This window comes from Paramormyrops kingsleyae, chromosome 9 (assembly GCF_048594095.1).
Source record: "Paramormyrops kingsleyae isolate MSU_618 chromosome 9, PKINGS_0.4, whole genome shotgun sequence".
Classification (NCBI taxonomy): Eukaryota; Metazoa; Chordata; class Actinopteri; order Osteoglossiformes; family Mormyridae; genus Paramormyrops; species Paramormyrops kingsleyae.
Window position 1 is genome coordinate 22,706,365 of NC_132805.1, and position 24,133 is coordinate 22,730,497.

General features: G+C 40.8%; 1 protein-coding gene across 7 annotated transcripts in view; it reads left to right on the forward strand.

The window, feature by feature from the left end:
* The window catches only part of arhgap33 (Rho GTPase activating protein 33), a 67,593-nt gene that overhangs the window by 37,535 nt on the left and 5,925 nt on the right, over positions 1 to 24,133 (forward strand). For all 7 annotated transcript variants that reach the window (XM_072716555.1, XM_072716556.1, XM_072716560.1 and 4 more), the window contains 12 exons: positions 639 to 788; positions 1,089 to 1,191; positions 2,114 to 2,258; positions 3,044 to 3,126; positions 3,324 to 3,431; positions 4,252 to 4,397; positions 14,101 to 14,257; positions 15,942 to 16,081; positions 17,296 to 17,370; positions 20,814 to 21,541; positions 21,777 to 21,951; positions 23,673 to 24,010. In XM_072716555.1, coding sequence (XP_072572656.1) covers positions 639 to 788; positions 1,089 to 1,191; positions 2,114 to 2,258; positions 3,044 to 3,126; positions 3,324 to 3,431; positions 4,252 to 4,397; positions 14,101 to 14,257; positions 15,942 to 16,081; positions 17,296 to 17,370; positions 20,814 to 21,541; positions 21,777 to 21,951; positions 23,673 to 24,010 — 2,348 coding nt within the window. The remainder of the gene's footprint in view (positions 1 to 638; positions 789 to 1,088; positions 1,192 to 2,113; positions 2,259 to 3,043; positions 3,127 to 3,323; positions 3,432 to 4,251; positions 4,398 to 14,100; positions 14,258 to 15,941; positions 16,082 to 17,295; positions 17,371 to 20,813; positions 21,542 to 21,776; positions 21,952 to 23,672; positions 24,011 to 24,133) is intronic.

A 24,133-nucleotide genomic window follows, 5' to 3' on the forward strand; every position in this document is an offset into this window, starting at 1 on the left:
TTAATGCTGGGCCATTTATACAACTAGCAAACTTATTTTGGGGAGAAAGTAACGGACAGCTTTTCAAATTAGCTTGTTGTATAAATGATAAATATGTATTATGTCTGCATAATAATAATAATAATAGTAAGGTTATTTTTAGCTCTTAACATTGTATTTTCCCTGATTAAAAATCCCATAACCCCTTAAAGGTATTTGTTCCCTTCAAATTTTGCTGTGGATTATTGTGACCTCAACAGAGTTCTTCCACTTCTTATTTCCTATTCCAGGCTGTTTTTATTGGTATAGTTTGCCATCACAAATTTTATTCATTTATTTGTATTGGAAATTTTTACAGTTTTAAACTTTTAGACGTTAAAGTGCTTCACCAAGTAAAGCACAACACACATAATTTGTAACTTTTGACACTGTCACAAAACAAATGTAAGATTGTTTGAAGGTGGTCTGAATTCCTTCACAATCAAGGAAATGAATTGCTTTGAACAAGGTAATTACAAATGAGTTGCAATGAAATGGCAGACTATAGCAATAGCATAGCCTTTGGTGACTGGAACACTGCTGGTACATTGGAAGCCCACTGGACAGCCTTCTGCCATCTCTGTTATGTTAATAACTTGCTCTCTTTCGCCAACTCCTAGTATCCAAGAAGCATGGTAAACTGATGGGCTTCCTGCGTGCATTTATGAAGTCCAGGCCAACAAAGCAAAAGCTGAAGCAGAGAGGTATTCTGAAGGAGAGGGTGTTTGGCTGTGACCTGGGAGAACACCTGCTCAACTCTGGGAACGATGGTACAGGACTGACATCCCATGTTATGGTTCATATGCTTTTGGGCAGAATTCTATACAGTTTAAATAATCAGTCCAATTAGAAAAACCGCTATATATGAACATTTTTGTAAAGTCTTGAGATTAAGCCTAAAAGAAGTCACAATTAAATTCACTCTTTCATTTAAAACATGTTACTCACTTTATTTAGTAAAGATTGATAATGAGAAATTTTTGATTTAAGTAAAATATCTGATTAACTCTTGACTTCCCAAAGAGCTCAAATTTATAAGGAATAAAGACCTTTGTTTTGTCCTGCGACAGTTCCCCAGGTTCTGAAGAGTTGTTCAGAGTTCATTGAGAAGTATGGTATTGTGGATGGAATCTACAGACACTCTGGTGTGTCATCTAACATACAGAAGCTCAGGTCAGTTTATTATTATTTTTTCCAAATGGGAAAGTTTCCACCAAAGCATTTCATTAGTCTGATATAAAAGTTAACTTGTCATAACTGTCAGGCGTGTCAGAACTTCATGTGAAAATGTGCTGTCTTTGTTTAGAAGCAGTGTCTCGGTAAGGCTCCAATGGCATGCTATCCAAAAATTAAACTTAATTTCAATTTTTATGAAATTGTTGACAAAGATCACACAGGCTTTTTGGTGATTTAAAGGATGTATTCTTCTTGGTTATGCATAGAAAACAACATTACCACAATGGTTGGTTGGGTGGCTACCTCTTAAATCACCTCATTTATAAAGTGTAAATATAAAATGGGTATGGTGAGATTAATCAAACTGCCAAAGATTAATGTCACTCTTACGGTTATATAGGATACTATTATAAATGGTTTATAGCTCCCAAACTAATGCATACCTTTTTTGTTGAGTAAAATATTCATATCCATCCGTCTTCCAACACCCTGACAGGATGCCTGCCAACCAAGGGAAACATTAACACACACAGTTGTATACTAGGGGCAGCTTAGGCAATAGTCAACCTAACTGCATGTCTTTCAATTGTAGTAGGAAACCTCATGTGACACAGAGAGGGCATGTTAACTACACACACACATACACATAATACATAAAAGACACCTCTTGGTTGTTGTGTGCAAAAATCTTTGTTGACCTGTGTAATTATTAAAATAATTATATATTGCATAGTAACCACATGATTTTAGAAATTATATTAATTATTTGACATTGAATGGTTTATGCTTTGATATAAAGCATTGTAGATATCAAACTTTTTTTGCTAGTGTTTCTGCTGCGTGCTATTAGCCGACATTAGCAAGATGGTGAAGCCATGACAATAATTTCTGTCCTGTCTTGTTTCCCTTTCCTTGCCAGGCATGAGTTTGACAGTGAAAATGTGCCTGATCTGACCAAGGACTTGTACATGCAGGACATACATTGTGTGGGTTCTTTGTGCAAACTTTACTTCCGGGAGCTACCGAACCCACTGCTCACCTACCAGTTGTATGACAAGTTTGCTGTGAGTATCGACTGCAGGTGTGACATGGCCATGTAATGATTGTGTTGCAGAACTGGGTCCATCAGTCAGCCACAATAACTAGCTATAACACTTAAATTAATCAGTAAGGAAAATCGAGCATTCCCCTTCCTTTTAGACAGAAATGTTGCCTATAAATCCAGACCACTCCACCCAATAGGTGGCACCATTTGATTAGGAGGCACAAAATAGCGATTAGAAAAAAATCGCAAGAAATGCCAGTGGTTGCATTTCATGACATTACAGTTATTTACACTAGTTTTAATATTTCACTACTTTTCTTGGGAAACAGACACCAGAGCCAGAGACCCTTTGCTCCTGAAATGTTTTTAATATAAATGGATTAACAAAATTTGCTTTCTGCTTCTCTGATGCATAAATGCAGTGTGTAAAACTTTTCACGTAGAATAAAAATTGAATTGGAATGTGACAATGACATAATTATTTTTTATAAACCAAATCAGTCACCTAAATTTAATGTAAACCTGCTTTCTGAAATGATTTTTGAAATGGAAGCTAAAGGTTCCAGGTTCCTCACAGTGCTAGAAATGAAATAAAAATAGTCCAGTATATGGGTATGTGTGTAGTGCACTTGTGCAAATTTCTTCCAACACGGAACTTCACAGTGAGAGAGAGGTGCGTTACGAGACAAAGTGAGTATTTCATGTTACAAAACACCCTGTAAGTATCCATACTGTCCAGCAGGAGTCCATTCTTTCAGGCTATGCTGTTTCTTCACTCACCCTTTCTCTGTCACTTTGTCACAGGACTGTATGGGAGACATGACCGAGGACGAGCGCATGGTGAAAGTCCATGATGTCATTCAGCAGCTTCCACCGCCTCACTACAGGTACACACATCTCAAGAGTTACCCAGTGTTCATCAAAAATTGTAAAAACGAGATTGCAACAAATCAGATGATGTGAATATTTGTTGATAGACTTTACAAAACTATACAGATTGCACAGCTAGGAGCCACATTTAGGTTTGCTGGTGAGTGGGAATGAACTATGGGAACTGAAGAGTTGGTTCGCTGTATCTTCCTAGGACCCTGGAGTACCTTATTAGGCATCTTGCTCGCCTGGCCACCTACAGCAATGAGACCAACATGCACATCAAGAACCTGGCCATTGTCTGGGCGCCCAACCTGCTGCGGTATGTACCACATCTGTCAAGAGCAGGGGTCTCCAACTCCGGTCCTGGAGAGCTACTATCCAGTAGGTTTTCTATCATACCCGGCTTCTGATGAGCCACACCTGTTCTCAGGTAAATACCAGGAGCAGGTTTGGCTCATCAGAAGCCAAGTGGGACAGAAAACCTACTGGATAGTAGCTCTCCAGGACCGGAGTTGGAGACCCCTGGTCAAGAGTCTTGGTGGACAGTGGTGACCATACATGATTTTATCAGGGTGCCAATTGCACCCCATCCTGGTCAGATTCAAATGTAATTTGAACAAATTAAGTTCAGTAAAATTTAATTATATTGTAAAGTTATATTTGAAAATGTGGCTTGTGTAAGTCATATCAATGTGTAATAATCATTTATTGTAAATGTATTGCATTGTAAATGTATTTTACGTCTTCACAGCCTTGCTTCTAGTCACCTTGCTGATCTTTTACACTCTTGTAGTCTGGCCCTTGAATATTCAGAAATTGGATTCAATTATCAAATCATGCGTTAAAACTCGTTTGTTTAAATTAGCTTTCACTCTTTCGACACTCATAAATAAAATGTATTATTATTATTATTATTATGATTATTATTATTATTTATTTTACAACATTTATTTATCGCCATGTCCGTGTGCCCCGAAGGCCGTCTACTTCATGGCAACAGTAAAGAGATGAGTGGTGTCCCAGTTGTCTTAAATGTCATACATATTTGCTTATTATGATTTGTCACACTATCAGAAAAAACACAAGGATTAGTATTGATAGTAGCTTGGTTATGTGTGTTTGGGGGGGTGGGGTGACAGGTCCATGGAGATTGAAGCGGTTGGGCTAAGCGGGGCCAATCCATTTAAAGAGGTGCGCATCCAGTCTGTGGTGGTGGAGTTTCTTCTGAGCAACGTGGAAGTCCTCTTCAGCGATTCATTCACATCTGTGGGTCGCTTCAACTCAGGTAGTTATCAGCGTTCTCAACTGCTCAACCTTTTAAAGGGGACTTATTATGCTTCTCCAGTTTTTCCCTTACCTTAAGTGTGTTATATAGGTTTATGTGCATGTAAATGATCTGCAAAGTCTTGTGGCCCAAAGTACACACCAAAGAGAGTAACTAATCTGCTTGAAACGTCATGTCGGAATTCCAGGCCTTACTTCCGTGACATGGTGAGGTCTTTGTTGGATTCCTATGTGCATGGAGCTGTCTGCAGACTGCAAGACAGGGGCAGAACATGTACCAGCTGACTAGTCGGGCAAGCTGACCAATCAGAGCACACTGGGCTCATTGGGGGTGGAGCTCAACAGAACATTTCAGACAGAAGGTGAATAGGGATGTACAGTATAAGAAAAATACTTTTTTAACATTAAGTTAATCTACTGTAGTAGACCCCAAAACTAAAATTGTGACCATTGAAAATGAGCATAATAGGCCTCCTTTAAATGATTTCTTATACAGTCAATGACAAAGAAATAGCTAAGTACCCAGACGGAGTAGTGAAAATGAAATGAATCGGCATGTGGTGAAAGGTCATGTGACTGTATCGCAATGATTATAATATCAGTTCAAACAGACAACTGAGTTGGCAGTATGGGCCGGGCCTGGATACATGCGGCAATACGCTGTGGAAGGGAGTCGCACAGCCGTTGTATCCTCTCCTGCGGCAAGTCGGCCTACAGCTGTTGTAACTGGCCCTCGAGATTCTGCACTAACACAGGGTCTGAATTGACATCCAAGCTGATCCCAGACATCTTCGATTGGGGAAAGATCAGGGGACCTGGCTGGCCATGGGAGGACCTCAAAATTACACATGGTACGATGCCACTCGTAATCAGTCCATAACTCCTGGTTACGGCACTGCTCCAAATGCAGCTGTTTCTACACTGATGTTAACAGCAGCCTATACATGGGATGGTGAACCCGTAGTCCGGCTGATTCCAGTCGTCAAGACAAGGTGCATGATGACGTTGTATAGAGTCAAATACCTGTGTTCGGATGGCAGGCACAGATCTCATGGGGTTCTGTAATACTTGGCAAACAATACGACGATCCTCCCTTGGTATGGTCTGACTTGGGTGACGGGAACCTTCACAACGTGTGTGGGTGCCCTCACATGCACATTGGTTCCAACACTGGGCAGCTGTGCCATTTGCATGCCCCACATACCAGGAAATTGCACGATACGAACACCCGGCCTGTGGCCAATCCACAATGTGACCCCTATCAAACTCAAGTGCTGGTAATGCTGTCTAATGCGTCTAAGAGGCACTCTCTGTGTCTGGTGACTAAACATGCCATCTCCTTGCAAATTGAATCATGTACATGCCCATCGCTGCTCTGCACGTGTACCAAATTACATCCACCTCGGACCATTTCTTCTGGGTGCTTAACTATTAACTCTTTTTGTCACTGAATGTATTTATTTGATTGTTCACCTGTCATTTTTATAACCCACAAAATAATGTGGACAAGACAAAAGATGTATACAATAATGTAAGATTAAGAAATCAGTATTGGCAAAACAGTCAAACTGTTCATAACTCAAATGGAAAAGCTGAACAGTGTAGAAATAACAGAAGGAAAATGTCATGACCTTAGACATCCGTAACTTAGCAGGGTTTCTGTTGTTCACTACCCAAGTGAAGACTTCGTAAAATGCAAGCCAAGCTTACTTATGATACCTGTATGTATGAAAGTTTTCATAGAAATTATTAGGGATGCACCAAATCCTAATGTATGGGGGTACCAAATCCAATTATTGTAATGTATTATGAATTACACAGATGACATTTATTGCAGTTATTCCTTTTATTATCATATAGGCCTAATATGGAAAAGCCAACATAGCTTATAACCTGTTCATTCAAACTCATTCATACTTTAGCTAAGCATATGATAATTGTGTAGCCTTCAAGATGGGCAAATTTTAACAATATATTGACACAGAAAAAACAAAAACATAACCTATTGCAATATAGGTTACAAATTCAGTAATCCTGGGAAATTACAAGTTCCTTCTTATCCTAGGCCTCATAGACGAGCCTACAATATCCAAGTGAGACATTTGTAGGCTATAGGCCAATAGAAACTGCACATTTCAAATGCTACAAATTCAAAAGGCATCCTATAACACAAAATGATAATCTCCTGTAGGGAAACTTAGTCAATAGCCAAGACAGTTTTGTAAGCTACACAGATATATCAGAATGTTTCAAAAATAGCATGTCACCAAATTTAACAATAGCCTTCATTTCGAGCTTAACTCATGTAATATTCACATAAAATGAGTGTTTCCTTTAGGGAGAATAAGCCGTTCGGCATTTGGTGGTGTAAGATGGTTGTGATTGTCAGAGCGAATATCTGCAGTGGTACTAAACTACACAGTCTCACTACACAGTCTCTTGGTTGATACAGAAGTTAGTGGTGGGCACAGGTACAGCGGGGAAAATAAGTATTTGACAGATCAGCATTTTTATCAGGAAGGGGATTTCTAAGTGGGATATTGACACAAAATGTCCACCAGATGTTGCCATCAAGCCAAATATTGAATTCATACAAAGAAATCAGAACATTTAAGTATACAAGTTGAGTCATAATAAATAAAGTGAAATGACACAGGGAATAAGTATTGAACACACTTTATTTAATACTTTGTAGAAAAGCCTTTGTTGGTGATTACAGCTTCTAGACGCCTCTTGTATGGAGACCAGTCGTCTGCATCGCTCAGGAGTGATTCTGGCCCATTCTTCCACACAAACGGTCTTTAAATCTTGAAGGTTCCTTGGGCCTCTTTTATGAACTTTGATCTTCAGTTCTCTCCATAGATTTTCTATGGGATTTAAGTCAGGTGATTGACTGGGCCATTCAAACAATTTGATTTTCTTTCTTTGAAACCAATTCATTGTTTCCTTTCTGGTAGATGGCAGCAGAATTTTATCCAGAATGTCCCGGTACATTTCTCATAAGAACTATACAAACGAGAGGAGGCCATTCGGCCCATCGAGCTCGCTTGGGGAGAACTTAACTAATAGCTCAGAGTTATTAAAATCTTATCTAGCTCTGATTTAAAGGAACCCAAGGATTCAGCTTGCACTATGTTATCAGGAAGACTATTCCATACTCTGACTACACGCTGTGTAAAGAATTGCTCCCTTAAATCCAGTTTGAAATGTTCTCCCACTAATTTTCACCTATGGCCACGAGTTCTTGTATTTGAACTAATGCTGAAGTAACTATTCGGTTGAACAGCATCCAAACCTGTTAGAATCTTATAGACCTGGATCATGTCCCCCCTCAGTCTCCTTTGCTTGAGGCTGAACAGATTTAGCTCAACTAACCTTTCCTCGTATGACATTCCTCTAAGACCAGAAATCATTCTTGTGGCCCTACGCTGCACCTTCTCTAAGGCCGCAATGTCCTTTTAAAGATATGGTGACCAAACCTGCACACAATATTCTAGGTGAGGTCTCACCAAGGAATTGTATAATCTTACCATTACCTCCCTTGACTTAAACTCCACACACCTGGAGATATACCCCAACATCCTATTGGCCTTTTTTATTGCTTCCCCACACTGGCGAGAATGAGACATGGAAGCATCAACATACACACCAAGGTCTTTCTCATAATCAGCTACCTTTATTTCAGTTGGTCCCATAAAATACCTGTACTTTATATTTCTGCTCCCTACATGGAGTACCTTACATTTGTCTATGTTAAATTTCATCTGCCAGGTATCGGCCCAGTCACTAATTAAAGCCGCTAGTTCAGTATCTGCTACACCACCCACCTTGGTGTCATCTGCAAATTTCACCAGTTTACTGTATATATTGGTGTCTATATCATTTATGTAAATTAGGAACAATAGTGGTCCTAAAATTGAACCCTGTGGTACCCCACTATGAACGGAGGCCCACTGTGACATCGAGCCTCTTATAACTACTCGCTGCTTCCTATCTGTTAATCAGTTATCAATCCAGGTCGCTACAGTTCCTAAAATACCTGTCACTTTGAGTTTAAGTAAGAGCCTCTTGTGGGGGACAACATCAAAAGCCTTTTGGAAATGTAAGTAGGTGACATCATAGGCCTTCTTATCATCAACTTCCTGAGTAGCTTCCTCAAAAAACTCCAACAGATTTGTTAAACAGGATCTACCTCTCCTAAATCCATGCTGGCTATCCCTCAAAATGTTATTTGAGTCCAGGTAATCTACCATTTTCTCTTTGATTATAGCCTCCATAACTTTACCAGTTATACAAGTTAGACTAATTGGCCTATAGTTTGACAAATTACTTCTATCCCCTTTTTTGAAAATGGACGTTATGTTGGCATGCTTCCAATTAGAAGGTACCACACCAATCAGAAGGTACCACACAGTAAAGTTAAGGGTCGGCAAATAATATCCCTCATCTCTTTTAACACTATAGGTAAGATGCCATCAGGGCCGTGTGATTTATTTATTTTGAGCTTAGCTAGGCTTTGCAAAACATCAGCTTCAGTTATATATATATATTAGTTATAGACGATGCTGGATTAGTAATAAGAACTGGTATGTTACTAGTGTCCTCAACAGTGAATACCCGTGCAAAACTATCATTGAACTCATTTACTCTATCAATGTCGTTTTCAATTATAAGACCCTTACTATCCTGCAGATTAGTAATTTCAGCTTTTAGAGCTCTTTTAGAGTTAAAATACTGGAAGAAACTTTTAACGTCATCCTTAGCCTCCAATGCGATCTTCCTTTCGACATTCCTTTTAGCTCGACTAATGTCATTTTTTAACTCAGCCTGTAGATTTAGATACTCTTGCTTTATTCTGTCATCATCAGTTATTTTCTATTTCTGGAACAAAGCCCTTTTCCTCCTTACTTTATACTTTATTTCCCTAGTAAGCCACCTAGGTTGCAATTTCCTAGATTTATTCTTGCTGGAAACAGGTATGAAGTCCTCTTGCACTTGCAATAATGTGCTTTTAAAAAATTCCCATGCCTCTTCAACAGTTTTGTTATTTAACTCCATCCAGTTCACAGTTTCTAGTTTTAATCTCATACAATTGAAATTAGCCTTCCTAACATTATATATTTTTGATTTGGACTTTGCTCTTCGGGCACTAAACTTAACCTCAAATTTAACCATGTTATGATCGCTACTGTCAAGTGGTTCTAAAACGTCTAATTTACCAATCCTGTCCTGGTTATTAGAGAAAACAAGATCAAGAATGGCATCTCCCCTGGTAGGGGTGTTAACAAACTGAGTAAAAAACAATCCTGTACTAATTCCACCATCTCCAGTTCATTTTCAGAAGAACCAGCGACAATGTCCCACTGCATCCCCGGTAGATTAAAATCACCCATAACTACCACATCATTTTTATTGCTCATAATCCTAATATCACTGTATAACAATCTGCTTTCCTCGGCAGCTACATTAGGTGCTCTGTAACAAACACCGACAATTAGGCTATTTGAGTTTTTAGCATCTAATTTTACCCATATAGGTTTCGTAGTTTTACTTATATCAGTAAGCTCCCTTGCCTGCAAGTTTTCCTTTACATATACTGCAACACCACCTCCCTTCTTACCTATACGGTTTTTACGGAACAACGTGTAACTATCCATATTATATTCTTGTCCATCCTTTTCTCTCAACCACGTTTCAGTTATTCCTATAATATCATAAGAGTCCGATGAGATAAAAGCCTCTAAATCATGAATTTTATTCCTAATACTCCTGGCGTTTAAATACAGACAACAAAGGGTAGGCCTATTACGGTGCCCACTTATAATATGATTTTTTGGGGCTTTCCGTTTCCCCCCACTTACATACTTAACTAACCTCCCTGCCCCCCCCAGTCCCTAGTTTAAACATTCCTCAACTACTCTACAAATACGCTTTCCCAGTACACTGGTTCCCCTCCGGTTCAGATGCAACCCATCCGGCTTGAACAGGTCCCACCTGTTCCAGAAGGTCCTCCAGTGCCCCATAAACCTAAACCCCTCTTTCCTACACCAACCTTTTAGCCATGCATTTAATCTCCTTATCTCAGGTAGCTTAGCCTGACTTGTGCGTGGCACGGGGAGTATTTCAGAGAATACCACCATGGACGTTCTGCTTCTAAGCTTATTGGCGACTTCTATAAATTTATCCTGCAGAACAGCCCTCCTACCCTTGCCTATGTCGTTGGTGCCAACATGCACCACGACAACTGGATCCACCCCAGCTGGGGCCAAAAGCTTGTCCACACGATCTGGAAGGTCTCCTACCTGGGCACCAGGCAGGCAAGACACCGTACGGGACCCTCTATCACACGTGCACACATAACTGTCTACTCCCCTAATAATTGAATCCCCCACTACCACAACCTCCCTCTTCCTGGGGGGAGGGGGCTCCTCAGTGCCCAAGGGCCCACCTGCCTCCCCAGTCCCTTCCGGCTCTAAAGCTGGAAGCACCTGAAACCTGTTAGACACAGACACCTCAGGTGATACCGCCTCTGTAACGTGTGTACGCCTTTTCCTGCGTCTACGACCTACGGTCACCCAGCTCTCTCGACCTCTCTGCTCTTCATTCTCCCTCCTCCCCGCTAGTGGCGTACACACCAGCTCTCTAAACTGCGTACTAACTAGCTCCTCTAACTCACTGTTGCATTGGATGAGAGCCAGTTGCTCCTCAAGGTCGCGAACCTTGACCATGAGTGAGTCCACTAGCTTACATCGCTCGCAGATGAAATCCGACTGGACACTAACGTCCAGAAGGGCAAACATCTTGCAAACGCAACACTGAGCTGGCCCCATAATTAACTAACTCACTATGACCCCGTACTCTCCATTCATCCTGCCTTCAATAATATGAAGTCTGCCAGTACCCCTTGCTGAAAAGCAGCCCCAAACCATGATGCTTCCACCCCCAAACTTAACTGTTGGTATGGTGTTCTTGGGGTGGTGGGCAGTGCCATTTCTTCTCCAAACACGGTGTGTAGAATGACAGCCAAAAAGTTCAATTTTGCTTTCATCTGACCATACTATAGTCTCCCAGTAATCCACAGGCTTCTCCAAATGCTGTTTCGCAAGCTTTAACCGAGCCTCAACATGCTTTTTGTTCAGCAATGGAGTCTTGCGTGGTGAGCATGCATGGATGCCATGGCGGTTCAGTGCATTGCTTATATTTTTCTTTGAAACAACAGTACCTGCTGATGCAAGGTCTTCCTGAAGTTCTGCCCGAGTGGATCTTGGAGAACTCTCCTGATTATTTTTTGGACTCCTCTGACAGGGATCTTACGTGGTGCACCTGATCATGGCCGGTTTATGGTGAATTGATGCTCTTTACATTTCCGGATAATGGCCCCCACAGTGCTCACAGGAACATTCAGCATTCTGGAAACGCGCCTATAACCATTCCCATCAGAATGCTTTTCAACGATAAGATTAAGATCATCTTGGGAGAGTTCTTTGCTCTTACCCATCATGAAGTCTTTCCTGTGTGCCTCCTGGGTAATGAGAAGCCTTTATAGGCCATCAATTAGGACTAAAGCAGCTGATATCAATTTGTACTGATAGGGGGCAGGGTTTCTCTCTCAATACTGACAGATTTCAGGTGATCTCCTGGCTTTTTATGCCATTTTACACCTTTTTATCTTCATGTGTTCAATACTTATTCCCTGTGTCATTTCACTTTCTTTATTATGACTCAACTTGTATACTTAAATGTTCTGATTTATTTGTATGAATTCAATATTTGGCTTGATGGCAACATCTGGTGGACATTTTGTGTCAATATCCCACTTAGAAATCCCCTTACTGATAAAAATGCTGATGTGTCAAATACTTATTTTCCCCGCTGTAGATCTGCTGTTTTAGCAAGCAATGGGAAATGGAGACGGATGTGCCTTCCACCAATGAAGTGGATTCTCAGAACTGGGAAATGAGATGTTCGCCAATGAAAGCACTTATATCTGTTTATTTTTGCTTGAAATACTGTCACACCGGACATTTTTGTTGTACCTTACATTCTGAATATTACCCGTTGACTTTTCCATGTGGTTTCTGACATACATGCCCGTGCAATAGGCTTAAAGCAAGAAGTATGGGATTTGGTTCAGTTAATACTATGCCTGAATGTTCATCAGAAACCAAACCCTTTCAAAAATTTGAATATTTTGCAAAACATGAAGCTGAATCCAGAGTTTGGTGCATCTCTAGAAGTTATATGATTCCTAGAAACCAGTTCAGCAAGTGTGGCTGCCTTTCAGAGCTTGTGAAGCATTGCTTTGGTATTTCAGAATCTAACCTATAATTGAGTTTAGTGTATTATAAAGCGGAGCTTCATCTCCTGCTTCATGGGCATCTGGGATCTACAGACTAACTGACAGCAGGTAGGCGGCTGGCTATGAGGCTGAGTGTGATTGTGTGTCTCCGTAGTGACGGATGGGGCGGTGTATAACCTCTCCCAGCAGTCCCGGACAGGCCGGCTGGTGAGCCTGCAGGAGGCACGGGCCCAGCCTCCTGGGAGGCTGCTTCTGAGTCCCTTACAAGCCCCGCCCCCCCTATCTCAGCAGCAGCAGCAGCAGCAGCCCAAGGAGCTGGATGCACGCCGCCACTCTGTGTTTTAAACATCCTTGAGAGCAGTGCCATTAATTAGGTTATATAACTAAAATTCTCATTGCATGGTCACTAACAAGCTTTCAATCGCTTTATTTTTAGTATGCAGAAAATGCAGCACGATTGGTGCTGTATTTCAATTTGAATTTACTTTGCAGAATATGTCTGTACAACAATTTGTGTTTGTTTTCGAGTTTCAATATTAGGTTTTTGAACTATTGATGTGAACCTTATTTCCATTGTTATCTAGATTATATGTTGTTGTCAGGTTATTTCTATACAGGCTTCCTTTTCAGTGATTGCAAACTTGAACCCACTTGTCAAGCTCAAGACAAACTGCAGCTTGTTTGACTCCTATTGCATCACCAAAACTAGGAAATGTTTGCAATAAAATGTTATGTTTTACTGTTATGTTGAAGCAACTTTGAACGTGTCTTTATTTTTTGTCATTATTTTAAGTGTCTACTCTGCAGTTTGGGTGCAACATTTCAGGCTATCAAGTTTTGATTTGATTTTATTTAAAAACATAGGTAAAAGGTTTGTTGCTGTGTTTTCTTGTAATTTTAGAACATAAGCAAACCATTTTTTAACTCCAATGTGTGTGATTCAGCAGTTTGCCTCTAAAAATGTATATTCTCCATGTATGCGATATGGACATTAATCCCTTGAGTCCCATTGATTTCACCTCTCATTTTTTATTCCATCTAAGCCTCCAGCCTGCTGGAAACCTAAAGTGTCTTTAGCTGGTTCCCCCCATCTAACACTGGCTTTATTTGTAGATCTCAGCTGTTCTGCTCAAACCTGCCTCAGCAGTTTTGAATCCTTTCAAAGTGTTCACGTGACTCTGTGTTAACCTTGCTCTGTATGCCCCAAAGGCAGTCTGCTTCATGGCAACTGCCATAGAGACGCCTTCCTGCCGCTATCTGGCCCAGTTACCCACAATGCTGCTTTGGCACAAGCTCTGTCATTTTGGTCATTTTTTGTGTGATGCTTGTGCTAATATGCTGCTTGTCTGCTTGATGGAGTCTCTGTCTCTCTGTCTTTTCCCCTGTCTCTCCCTTCCTTCTTTAGAGCGGCAATCCCTGACCAGACCCAAGTCGTTTGTGTCCACCAAGCTGCTGACCCTAGAGGAGGCTCAGGCCAGAACTCAGGCTCCTTCGCTCCAACTAGGAGCACCACTATCCTTCCAGGGCAAGTTCCACACTGTACTTGACCTACCTGAAGAAAGGTCAGTATAAAACCTGGATCACAGCACAGCTCTGCAGGGGTACCTTATGTAGGATAAGACAGCAGGTCTTCTGGCCTTATGGGGTAGAAAGTAGAGCACCTGGAGTACACAAGGGGAACACTCATGCGTACACTGGGGGAATACCTACACGTATACAGGGGGAACACCCACACGTACACAGGGGGAACATGTAAACTCTGCATGCATCTGGGGTTAGAACCGAAACCCCAATCTCCCTGCACCCAGGGAACAGACATGTTTAATGCACCTAATGTATACACAGTACCCAGTTTAAGAATGTATGACTTACTGGCAACTTGCACTTACAGTATGAACAGAATGCCATAAAGCCTATTATATAAAAAAATTGAGTTCTATACAATGATTCATAATAACGAATGCATGCACTACTTTGTGACATTCATAAAAACATTGCGCTGCTTCAGCGATTTGTTGGCTCAAGGTACAATACTGTACCGTTTGTAATTACTTTTATTATTACTGCATAATAATTTATTATGTATTGTATTATTTTTCCAACTTACCTAAAAAATTGACTTACAGAGAAATAGATGTCATTTGTAATCTGGGGACTGCCTATACTGCTAATATACTTAAATATAGCTCTTCTATATATCTGTCTTGTATTAAAGTTTTTTTTTTTCCTAATTGGTGTAATTTTCACACATAAATTGTCTAAGGCAGGGGTACCCAATATGTCGATTGTGATCTACAGGTCGATCGCAAAGGTAGTCTGTGTAGGATCGTATGGCATAAAAAATAGAGGATGGATGATGCATTCAACCGTGCCAGCTGCTACAAAACTCTAGAAAGCTACCGAGTCGCCTAGTTAGCCTCCAATTTATTTCTACTAAACTTAAGAAAGGGTATAAAAATGAATGAGGGAGCTGGATCAAGTAAGAAGCCAAAAACCTGCCACTTCTATACGGAATAGGAGGACTTTTTTTTCACAATGACATATTCGAAGTCCGTTTGCCTCATCTGTCAGTCTACCATTGCAATTCTGAAGAAGGGGAATGTGAAGCGGCATTTTCGGACTGTTCATAAAAACTATGATATTAACTTCCCTCCAAAAAGCAAGCTGAGAAAGAGAAAGGTGTAGGAACTAAAATCCCAGTTCAATTAAAAAATACTTTATCCCAAAGGGAATTGTTAATAATAATATTAATAATAACAATAATAATAATATTATTGATAATAATAATTGATATGATTATAAATAATAAAGATTACTCAATATTTTTATACATAACTATATGTTTTGCATTAGGTAGCTAGTAGGTAGATCATTTTGACTTGGTCATTTATAAGTAGCTTGCAAGCTGAAAAAGTGTGGGCACCCCTGGTCTAAGGGAATCCTGTGTCCATGGCTTTCAGCTCATTTTCCTGGTCCTTCTTGAAAAGTAATTACATGCAGCCTTATTTGTCTTGATTTAGCAACATTCTTGCTTGCTATGACCATGAAAAACCAACCAATATGTTTCATGTTGTGTTATGTCTCTGTATTATACAGTAATATGTCACTTTCACAGAGGAGTGATGTGTTGAAGAAAAGCTGGTGCCAGCTAAATGTGAATGCCAAGTTGAGCAGTGCTTTTATTCACAGCTCGCCAGTCTCCTGAGCTTCTCTGCCTTATTTTGACTCATTCTGTGCACTGTCCAGGAGGAAGAGGGGCTTTAAGAGCCGGAAGTCAGCGGGAGGAAGCTGGAAGACGTTCTTCGCCATGGGGAAGCAGGGAGGCTCTGGCCGCCGGAAGCCCATGCGGATCAGCTCCCTGTTCCAGCCATCCACTTCCCATGCTGGTACGAGAAACCCATACTGACACGTTCACACTTCATTTTCATTATTTAATGTGCATGTGTTATCCACCATATAACATTCTTTTAATCAAATATTACGAATACAGTGGTACCTCTGAACTCGAACTTAATCCGTTCAGAACTCCAGATCGAATCCTAAAAAGTTCGAGTTCTGATCAAATTTTCCCCATAAGAAATAATGGAAAACCAATTGATTGGTTCCCGGCCCCAAAAAATTACACCGAAATATGTTTTTTTTTAGCATTTAAACACAAAATGAACCGGATAAAACAAGAAGAGCATATACTGTACTAAATACATCTAAGCACATTTATCAAAACAGTAATTTTTAAAGTAAAAAAATAAATGTATCCAAACAATATGTCCTGCCCCGATCGCCGGCTCCTTCCGTGTGCCACGCCCCCTTAGTAACCCCGTGTGGAAACCCCGTGTGATCAGCTGTTTCTGGCTGTTATCATTAGTCCTCTGTATTTAGTCTGCGTTTCAGTTTGTTTCCCCAGTCCGGTCATTGTATTGTCCGTCTGTGTTTTGCCTGCCTTACCTGTAATTAAACCCCGTATTCCCCGATACCCTGATGTCTGCATCTTTTGTCTCCGTTCCGTCCCCGCTGGGCACGACAATATTAATATAATGAAATGTAATAAAATAATTAATAAGAAATCTTTATTTTTTTATGTATTTTATTATATAATAATAATTACTGTTACTGTCTATCATTGTCTAAATGTATTTATACTGTCTAAATATATGTATTCAGTTAGTTTAAACATGCACGATGCTATCACAGCGAATGCGAGGCTGAGACTGAAGTGTTACGCTTTGTTTCCGCTGAGAGACATGCTGCGTGACTCATTTCCCCGCGCGTACAAGTTATTTTAGGTCGCCATTCATGGTTTGACTTCTGAGATTCAGATTGAGTCCTAGGTCATTTTTTTTCAAACTGGTTGGGTCGACTTTTAAGAAATTCGAGTTATAATGAGTTTGAGAACTGAGGTACCACTGTATGCCACATCAGTTAGCATATTGTATAATTTGTCCTACGATGGACTGGCATCCCATCCATGGTGTGCACCTGCCTTGTGCTGCCTGGGATGGCTCTAGAGTCCCCTGTGACCCTGCTCAGGATGGGATGGGATTGGATGGATGGATAATTTTTCTGCCTGTCCTCCCCCCTTCCCCTGCCTGGGCTGCCTCAGGTTGCCGCGTAGACAGTCTCACCCTGCGGTCAGCAAAAAGTGAGGAGTCTCTGTCCTCTCAGCACAGTGGAGCAGGTAAGTTGTAACCACTTCAATATGCAGAAAAACAGGTTTCATCGTATTGTAATCTCAAGGTATAATGACCTGAACCTTATGGCGAAACGGCTCTCAGCTCTTTGTTAGAATATTGGAACTTATTGTTCAGAGAATGATGCTGTCGTGTTTCATGCTAGCTGTGATCTATGTCACTACCCCTTGCTGAGGACATTTCTGAGGGGTGCAGCTACCAGCGGGTAGCATATGTCTCTGTGGGGTAGGACACTGTAGAATGATGTCACTATTGGTCCCCTGAGCAAGACCCTTAACCCCAATTGCTCCAAGGATGCTGGCCGACCCTGCTGTCTCACTTGTATGTTACTTTAGACCAGGGATTCTTAACCTTTTTCAGAGTCTGCCCCTTTTTGGGGCATCGTATTAATTTACTAGTCCCTCCTCACTCCCCGCACATACATGATGGGGAAGATTTTTAAAATTTTAATTATTATAGTTTTTCCATTATCATTTCCTCTTCTTTTTCTACCATTACCTTCTAGGGCTGTAACACTACACATACACTACCAGTCAAAAGTTTTTGCACAAACAGATTTTCTGCATTTGCATGTTACTCACTTAACATTTACTAAAAATGCACTCAATATTCTTTGCTAACAAATAAATTAGCAAATGTTCACCATTTGAGTACATTTATTAACAAAATGTCATATCTTTGATTCATCAAAATAACCTCCCCTAGCATTTATAACAGCAGAGAAAATTCAAGGCATTCTTTCTACAAGGGAAATTAAATATTGCTCTATTTCTTGGAATAAAACAGTTAGCTATTGATTTTAAAGTTAAAGCACAGCCTAGAATTTGACTATGTCATCACCACAGAACCAGTTAATAGGATGTCAGACATGCACTGTTAATACTCTTTCCATGTTATAAAGGAATTATTTAATTTTATTTCACTTATATTTTCATCAATATTTGTTCACTCAACTTTCCAAAGCTTAACAAAAAAATCTGCAGTTATGAAATAAATTGAAAAGTGGTAAAAAACCTGTGGTGTGCAAAAACTTTTTTCTGGTAGTGTATTTGTCATGTGCCTTTCAGTTACATCATTTTCAGTTTGGTATGCACAATGAAACAAATGAATACATTTCTTGACACAGGCAGAACCTACATTTTCAAGTAGATGTTCAGGGTGTCCGCGGGGTTTTAAAAAGTATTAAAAGGTAGTAAATCACATAAGCAAAAATTAAAGCCATTAAAAAGTATTAAAAGGTATTACACGCAAATTTACGAGGTATTAAATTTTAGATTTTTTTTTTAACTACAAATTGTCCATTTGTGTTTTAAAGTTTATCTGCTAAATTTCTCGCAAATTATTTTAAATGTGGATTAGGCTCATTCCTTCATTCATAGATGATCTCTGTGATGCTGATGTCATATTCGGTGGTCGAGCTACATCTTAAACAGTTTGCGCGCTGAAGTACATGTTGGCTGCTTACACTCAGAAAAGCTAAGTCATATTTGCACGTAAGTAGTTAGAGGACCCAGCGTTTAAGGACTGGCTAAGGCCGGTAGCAGGAAAATATCGAGAGGGTTACTGATCAGTTTGCAAAAAAAAAAACATAAATATCACCTGGATGGGGGTTAGCGCTCTCTGGTCGCATATGCGATGCACAACTCATAAATCAGGAATGCATGGATGAGAGCAGTTAGTCAACTGGTGCAAATCGACAAACTCATTGAAGAAAAAGCCAAACAATTAAGGCACTTGCCATGAATAGCCTATTGGATAAAGATATGGACTTGTGACTGAAGAAGTTAAATGCAAGATGTTTTCAAAATCACAGTCACTAAATTTATTCTGTTGACCCATGTTCCTTATTTAAATTCTGTTGTATAGGCCAAAATTGTGTAACATTATAAATCTTTAAATCAGTTTGAAACTTGTTTAAAAACGGTTGCAACTCAATGCCGTGCGGGTTTTAAAAAATATTGAGAAAGTATTAAAAAAGGTATTAAAAAGTGTTCAATTTAACCTCTGGATTTCTGTATATACCCTGATGTTTAACTCATGTTTAATGCTGGTAATAGTCATAATCTGCTCTTTAGGAACATCTTGGTTTCCTAATAAATTACACCAACACCGAAGAGAGTACCTTATAAGTCCAAGGCAGTCTGTTGGCTTGGTTATACCAAGCTTGGATATTTTTCTGGAAACACGCCCAACATGTCAAATCATTTGAGGCAACATCATTTGAGTACATATGACCCGAGCAAGGTAGAGACAGCCTCTGCAACTTAGTCTCTCTTTGGCGTCTATGATGCTTTACCAGGAAATTCAGATCAAGCCGAAAAAAAAAGAAAAAAAAACAGGCTGTAGCGGTGTTTATCATTACAAAAATGCAGCCAAACTTGGTAGCAGAAAACAGAGGTTATGTTCATTATGATTGTTATTATGTCTTATAGTTTTACTCTTTAATTTTGATTTACATATTTGTTTTTACAATGTGCAAATAAGCGTCTCAGATTTTATTTGAAAAGACACATTGTGTTTGGTTTACAACTGTTCTTCATTGTGTTCATCTTTGAAGTTATAATAAATAATTTCAAAACAAATTCTGTTTCCCTTCTGTACTGAACTTTCCCCAAACTATGACCCCAAAAATCAAACAGTTTGAATCAAAATGTGAATTTTGTGTACAGTTACATCCCTACTTCTAAGAATCAATTCATTTTTGTGCTTGCATTTGAGTCTAGTGCTACTTTACTATAAGAAAGCTCAGCAACATTTATGTGAAAGCATAGCCTGTCCGGTAGGTGTTGCTATGGTGTCATAGAGGAGAGGTAAGGAGCATGCACTGGTTACAGTGTGTTGCCGCACCCACCACACGACAAACTACCTTAGGGATGGCAGGTGATACCTCAGCACCACACTAGTCCAAATGGATCAGTGTGAGGTTTTTTTCAGGTGGCTGGAGTGCCAATCCTGCCACCAACCCCCAAGTTTTTCCCTGTAATTTGGAGGACCTCCTTATAGGGCTGGATGTAGATTAACGTCATACCTAGGACGAAGTAATTGCAGGTTAAGGGCCTGGCTCAAGGATCCAACGGAGTAGAATCACTCTGGGCATTCATGGAATTTGAACAAGCAACCATCCAGTTGCTGGCACAGATCCCTAGCCTCAGAGCCACCACTCCATCCCATACCATAGAGGTAGCATGTAAATGATTTCCTCAGTGTCTTATGATTCTCTTTCACAGCTCTCGTCACACCCCTGGAATTAGGTCCTGACCCTAGTGTTAATCTGATCTTATTATGACTGTCTGATACTTCACAGATCATTATTGTAGAAATATATTATGCCCCTTGTTCACTTGCTCTGCAGTAACGTCACTCTGCTGCTGCCTTTGTTTGCCTGCTAGAACCTGATCTCAGTGTTCCACTTTTGTCTCTCTGTCCTCAGGACAGACGAAGTTGCAGCGTCTCCGCCGGCCGCGCTCCAGCAGCGACGGACTCTCTCTTGCCTCCCCGGCCCAGCCTGAGCTGCTGTCCCAACAGCCACCCAGTCGCTCCTATGACAGCCTCCTGCCTGATGACCCTCATGCCCCTGGGGAGGATGATGCCAATGATGACAATGCTGATGCTGAGGAGGAGGAGGATGAGGATGGTGTCTATATGCTACCAGATTTCTCTCAGGACCCTACGTCGTCATGGATGGCGGAAGACGTGGCCGACTTTAGCCCCACATTCCTTGAAGACGGCCCCATAGGACTGGGCAGCATCGCTGGGGTCAACAGAGATTCCCCCACTGCTGCCAAGTCGCCACCCTACCGCTGTGTTAATCACAAGGGGCCCTCCCACTCTCGCTCCCAAAGCCAGCGCTCCGTCACAGAGGATCCGGACTCGGTGCTCAATCAGTCGGAGGTGGCAGCCCGCAGGAGTCTCATCCTGGCTGCAGTCTCACCGCCCATACAGATGTTCCTCCAGCACAAACCCACAGCAGTGGCCCAGCACACAGAGGCCAGCAGTAGTCCCCCCCACAGTCAGCCCGTCACTGCCTCCACCTCCTCCCATCTGCCTCAAGAGCGGCGCTCTTTCACCCGCAAGATGGTGCAGGCGCTTTCTCCCAAGGCACCAAAGTATCCTCCACTAGATATCTCAGACCCTGTCGCCATCAGTGTCCCAGCGAAGGTAGGTTCGTTTACTTTGTTGCTTTGACTGTCTTTCTGTATGTCAACAGTCATTTTTAACACTTGGCATGGAAACCATTTTATAAGAACATAAGAAATTTACAAACAAGAGGAGGCCGTTCGGCCCATGAAGCTCGTTTGGGGATTCCTCGCATCAGAAGATTTCATGTACAGTATTTATTGCTTTCTAGTATTTATGTTTTGAGGTTTCCAACATTTGTTTTGTGGCCATGAAGGTCCTGGAGATGATAGGTGGCCGTGCTGGTGAACTTCAGCTAGGACCACATAGTGCTGCGCCCCCCCAACCACCTCAGATGATTTCAATGCTGCTTAGGTCATGTGACTTCCAGCTAACGGAGAACTGCCAGCAGGAACTGCGCAGTAAACTGGGTGCAGAGGTCAAGGGTCAAGGTAAGTGCAAAATATAAGACATGGATGAAGAGTTGAAACATAAGGTCTGAAAATCCTAACCATTTCTGGTAAACTAAATTATAAATACAGTGGAAATCACATATAGTGATCATGGTTATATTGATCAACCGTTTCTATGGATCAAAAAGCTTGGGACAGAATCATTCCTGTACAAATACTGTTTAAATCATTTGCTTACAGTAGTCAAGTAGTCCGCTTACACTGTATGGAAAAAATAAACTACAGTAATTCTTTTTTTTTTTCTTGACTTTATTTTGATAGCCCTATTTTGCCTTGCGATATCCCATCTGCTTCTGGCGCTACCTGCTGCATACACAGAAAACTTGACAGGAAAATGAATGTAATTTTCTCTCAATGAAAAATATAGACTCATCAAAGCGTATGATAAACGAGCCAAAAACGAGCCAAATATATGCAGCAGCGAAACCACAATAAGCTATATTTTATATACAGTAATGTATTATAGCATATTTGAGTTGTACAGTTCAGTGATTTAATTTGTACAGTACTTTAATTTGAAAAGCCTTTTAAACAGCTGTACTGTAGCCTGTATTTTGAGACATAAAGAAAAGGGAAAAAATCTCTTACAATGGTCATCCGCTTATAGGGACCAAAATTCACCCAGACCCACTGTATGTGTATGCAAGTGTTCTTTGGACATAGAGACTTTGCACTGGGAATTTATCTAATTATTGAGATGAGATTGTATTTTCTGCTTGTTCTATTCACTCTGTAGGCACTCAGTGCCTACTGGAGAAATATACAACACCTAGTAACAGTTACTATGGGGATTAATCCATCAGAACTATTCTGAACTGTTATGTGCGCTTGGTAATTGTTGAATCAAAAGATGAGTGTTTGACCCGGTTCTTCTCAAACTTGGCTGTCTATTGGGTGTTTCGTTATATTAACCCAGAATTTAGGTTTTTGTACTAAAAAACCAAAATATATGACAAAAATACATTGCACAAATATAGCTAACTTTTGTGGGGAGTTGAAGAACTGATAGAACAAACTATCAGTGTGAAAGAAGTAAGATTTCCAAAAAAAAAACCCTACTTTATTATGCATATAACTTGAGTAGCAGGTGTTCTCAGTTAACATGTGAGAAAGCCAGCTGTTACTTCCTCACTGTTCACCAGAGGGCGACATAACATTTTAGATTACTCGTATTTCTTTGCCCATTTGTGTTTTCACCCTGCTTAAATGTTTTCTTGCTCTTTGTTCCTTTCTCATTTTTTAGGTAAGTTTGCATTCTCTGTGGTGCTCCAGTCTTGTAAGCTATACTGTACATGAAGCCTGCTCTGCTGTTAGACTAAGCAACAGCAGTTTAACCACAGCAAACTGGAATTGAGCCAATGTTAAGGGGTCTCAGCCTAATATAAATATGAATAATTGCTCAGGCTGAAATAACGTATAATTGGTCTACCATTGATTTTATAAAGACAGCATACCTGTACACACCTGTTTTTTGTTTAATAAAACAAGGTTTTCCAGCATTCAGGCACAGGATCATTACGTGCCAAGCTAGGCTTAATAGCTTAAAAAGTGCAAAAGTGAATTCAGTGAGTTTGGGCTTAGACAAAATACAAGTACTCAAAACAATAATTAACCCCCTAATCCAAGATATTCACCTCCTTGTCTCTCCCCCTCCCTCCCCCCTTCTCTCTCCCCCCTCTCTCTCTCCCTCCTCAATGTAGGCATTCTCTTCTCCCCCAGCCCTGTCCTGCCCTCACAGCAGCCACCCCCACCTCCACCCAAAAATCCTGCACGGCTCATGGCCTTGGCCCTAGCAGAGAGCGCCAACAAAGCCCTTCGGGGGGAGGGCATTTCACCCCCATTCTGCTCCCCCCAGTTCCAGGAGAGCCCCTCCCTCAAGGGCCCCCCTGCTGACACAGACAACGTGCTGGCCTCAACTTCTGACGCAAACCAACTTTACTCCACCGTCCGCCCATTATCTGCATGGATGTCTGAGAGCAAGACCAACACAGCTAACCCACAGGAGGGGCCACAGCAGGCAGGCAGTCCTCAGGGGCAGGTGAGTGTGATTAAGTCCAGTGAAAGATGGACGTTGTTTTTTTTCTTTCATTCTTAATCCTAGAGCATCCTGATTCAGTTAATGTAATGGAGGCAGAGCGCTGTTGTTTATCATGAAAGAACA